Source organism: Colobus angolensis, unplaced genomic scaffold (genome assembly GCF_000951035.1).
Source record: "Colobus angolensis palliatus isolate OR3802 unplaced genomic scaffold, Cang.pa_1.0 Scaffold178, whole genome shotgun sequence".
Classification (NCBI taxonomy): domain Eukaryota; kingdom Metazoa; phylum Chordata; class Mammalia; order Primates; family Cercopithecidae; genus Colobus; species Colobus angolensis.
In genome coordinates this window covers 4879664-4883651 of record NW_012114910.1, presented here as the reverse complement: position 1 = coordinate 4883651, position 3988 = coordinate 4879664, and the positions used below count along the sequence as shown (strand labels likewise).

Sequence of the window (3988 nt, the reverse complement as noted above, 5' to 3'; positions counted from 1 at the left end):
TACGGAAGGTGTAGAAATTAAATACCAAAAATAAAGCCGCCTGTAATTTCGCTACCTAGGGCAGGGCTGGGGAAAAAAAGAAAAGGGTTTGTTATTTACTGTGTCCACACCTGCCCCTAGGTAAACTTCCATCAATCACCTGAACTTCATCCCCTGCGCCCATCTGGCAAATTCCTCCTCTCCAGGGAAAACCTTTAGGTATTTAATATAGCTAACCTTTACTGAGCTCTGGGTTAACCTATCTAATTCTTGTGACAGCTCTGAGGCATCTTACAAATGAAAAAACTGAGGCTCAGAGAGGGCAAGTAGCTTCCCAGAGGTTGCACAGCTAATAAGGGGCAGAGACATGAATCCATCGGGTGCCGGAACTGAAGTCTCTAGAGTAGACACACACTGTACTTTCTTCCTCCTCACCACAGGAGTGGATACCAGACTGCTCAGCAGCTCAGATGTTCGTTTATTCATTCTTTGCGGGGTTTTTTTGAGACCGAGTCTTGCTCTGTTGCCTAGGCTGGAATTCAATGGTGTGATCTCGGCTCACTGCAACCTCCACCGCCTGGCTTCAAGTGATTCTCCTGCCTCAGCCGCCTGAGTAGCTGAGATTACAGGCGACTGCCATCACACCTGGTTCATTTGTGTGTGTGTGTGTGCTTTTTTTTTTTTTCATTTTTGTGTTTTTAGTAAAGACGCGGTTTGGCCATGTTGCCCAGGCTGGTCTCGAACTCCAGGGCTCAAGTGATTTACCTGCCTTGGATTCCAAAGTGCTGGGATTACAGGTGTGACCCACCGTGCCTGGCCTCATTCATTCATTCTTGCTTCTTCACATTCACTCATTTATTAAGTTACTTGACATTCCTGAGCTCTGGTTCAGTGTCAGGTGCAGGCTGATGCCGTCCCCCACACCCCCCGCCCACATCCGCCACACTTTCAGATGCCCCAAGAACTTGAACTTCATTTATTACAAAGAACTGGGTTCACTGCATTGTATGATGAACAGCGAAGCCTAGAGAGGCAGCCCAGGCTGGGGCTCCAACAACCTCCCCCAACATGCCCAGCCCTGCATGAAGTCCTGGGTGGGTGAGGTCACCTGGACTGGGCCTTGGAGCTGTCCTGTATTTATAAAACCAAATGGGTCCAAAGACTCCTGGATATATATATATATATGACACAGGCTTCCTTTCCACAGGGCATTTGTAGGTGGGGCTGTTGACACCATCCCTGGGATAGAAGAAAGTCGGCTGTGGCAGGGACTGGTCCCAGAGTGAGCCTAGGTGCTGCATCAGTTTGAGTGGCTGGTTAGCCTGGACCCTGGGCAGGTGTGGGACGGTCCATCCTGCCAGCCACAGGAAGCTCTAGGCCACCTGGATTTGCAAGTCCTCGTCCTCGTCCAGGTCGCTGGCTCCATCACCGGCCTCCTCGGTGCCAAAGCGAGCACTGCGGATCTTCCCGAAGAGGGGAGCGTTCTGCTGCTGCCTGCGGAGTCTGCGGGGTTGGGGTGACAGGTGGTTAGAGCGGCATGGCCGGCAGTCCTCTGATAAGGTGGCTGCAGCTGGTGCAGCAGCAGTTAAGCCTTCCCTGGTGCTTTCCCTGCTGTCTCATCTCCTGTCATCTCCTTATATGATAGAGGTGTCATTATCACCCCCATTTTATAAGCAAGGAAACCGAGGCACAGAAAGGTGAAGTCATTCGCTCAAAGTCACACAGATGGTGGGGAGTGGGGCAGAGCTCTGAACTGAAGTGGGTGGTGCCAGAGCGGCTGGGTGGTTAGAGAAGTGAAGGAGCTGGCTCAAGGTCATGCTGCGGGATTTGAACCCAAGCCTGGCTCTCAGAGCACAGGCAGCAGAGTTGGGTGGTGGCGACGGTGGGGGTGGGCTGAGCCCTCTACATTCCCAGTGTCAGTGAGAAAGGGCTCAGCCCCAGTTCTTCCTCACATTAAAATTCCTAAAGTCAAAATTTACGAGCAAAACTCTGACTCTTAAGAAGGAAATGCCGATCCCTCCCCCCACCCCCCAGCAAAGTGGCCACCCCGGCTGCATCTTACTGGAAGGCATGAATTATTAACACGCAAGGGAGGGGCACAGGCGGGGGCCTCCATTACTGCACAGTGATTTAGTGAGCTGTCCCCGGAACATTAAAGCACAAAAAGTTGGAAAATAAAACGACACAGCGGTCCTGGGTGGCCCCACCCTCCCGGATGGAAGCACTTGAGAGGCCCAGCAGAGCCTGCCTGCCCACTTCTGGAGTTTATGGCTCCTGAACGACCTGACCCAGACTGCGGGAAAGCCCCAAGGCTAAGTGGGCTTTTGAAGGGTGTGTGCTGCGGGGTCAGAGTGGGCAGAGCCAGCCAGGCATGGGTCCTGACTTGGACCCATGCCTGGGCCCCTGCACAACACTTTATGGGCATCATCCCAGGCGGGTGGGGAAATCGAGGCTCAGTTTACCATGGGACAACAGCTGTTAAGTCTCTGCAGCCCATACTCTAAGCCACAAGATCTCAGCAAACAGCAGCATATAGTAAATGCTCAGTAAATAAGGGCTTGGATGGTTGATGGCCAGCGGTGATTCTGCCTGGCCACCCACGAACTCTGTGGCCATGGAAAGACTTACCCTCTTGGGCCTTAGTTTCCTCATCTGCCAGCCCCCTAGGAAAAAACATCTTTCCTTTCTCTCATAGAAGCAGCGTGATGCTGAAGCACAACATGTAATCCAAATATAAGCCCCTCCCCAGCAGTAGTAGTAATAATAGTAATAGCAGCTGCTGCTGACAATTACTCAGCATTTATTATGTGCCAGGTGTTTTCCTTTCTCTCTCTCTCTCTCTCTGACAGGATCTCACTCTGCCTCCCAGGTTGGAATGCAGTGGTGTCATCACAGCTCACTACAGCTATGAACTCCTCAGCTCAAGTGATCCTCCTGCCTTGGTCTCCCAAGTAGGTGGAACTACAGGCACACACCCCCATGCCTGGCTAAGTTTTGTATTTTTTTGTAGACATGGGGTCTTGCTATGTTGCGCAGGGGTCTCGAACTCCTAGTCTCAAGCAATCCTCTTGCCCTGGCCTCCCAAACTATTGGGATTACAGGTGTGAGCTACCATGCCTCGTCTCCAGGTACTTTCATAAGAATGGATCAGCTCATTTAATGCTCACAACAATCAAGAGCTAAGAACTGGCCGGGCGCGGTGGCTCAAGCCTGTAATCCCAGCACTTTGGGAGGCCGAGACAGGTGGATCACGAGGTCAGGAGATCGAGACCATCCTGGCTAACACCGTGAAACCCCGTCTCTACTAAAAAATACAAAAAACTAGCCGGGCGAGGTGGCGGGCGCCTGTAGTCCCAGCTACTCGGGAGGCTGAGGCAGGAGAATGGCGTAAACCCGGGAGGCGGAGCTTGCAGTGAGCTGAGATCCGGCCACTGCACTCCAGCCTGGGCGATAGAGTGAGGCTCCGTCTCAAAAAAAAAAAAAAGAGCTAAGAACTATCACCATCTCCATTTTACAGATGAAGAAACTGACACAGAGAGGTTAAATAAGTGTCCCAATGCCACACAACTGCTAATGCTGAGCCAGGCTTCACACGATTCAGGCAGTCTGGCTGCAGAACCGGGCACCCTCTATTCCACGAAAGAAGAGAATGCAAGTAAGTGCATTCTCAGGGCCCAGCACAGGTCGATGCTGTGATCCGGCACAGGTCAATGCTGCGGCTCCAGTGCTCCTTGGGCCTCCCAGCTGTGAAGCGGGAGGGACCTGGACTGAAGTTTTCTGATAGCGCCTGGCTCTGTGATTCACAGAGCGCTGGGAAGGAGACAGAGCTGGGGGAGGGAGGCAGAGCGTGCTGGGTGGGGCCTGTTGGCAGTGGAGGGGATCCAGGCCTGGGGCCCCTCCATGATTCCCTGCTTGCCAGTCTCTCAGATCCCTGATGTCCTGGTGTCACCTGGGCCCAGTAACCCTGAGGACTGCTTATTCTTCTTGTCCCTGACTCTGGAGCCCTGCT

At 52.8% G+C, this 3988-nt stretch overlaps 1 protein-coding gene across 1 annotated transcript in view; it reads right to left on the bottom strand.

Annotated features, from left to right (window-relative positions):
• Window positions 1-940: 940 nt before the first annotated feature.
• CCDC102A (coiled-coil domain containing 102A) overlaps window positions 941-3988 on the bottom strand; it is a 28415-nt gene continuing 25367 nt past the window's right edge. Inside the window, exon 13 of the mRNA XM_011938878.1 lies at window positions 941-1482. Within this exon, the coding sequence (XP_011794268.1) occupies window positions 1353-1482 (130 nt within the window). The 3' untranslated portion in view covers window positions 941-1352. The remainder of the gene's footprint in view (window positions 1483-3988) is intronic.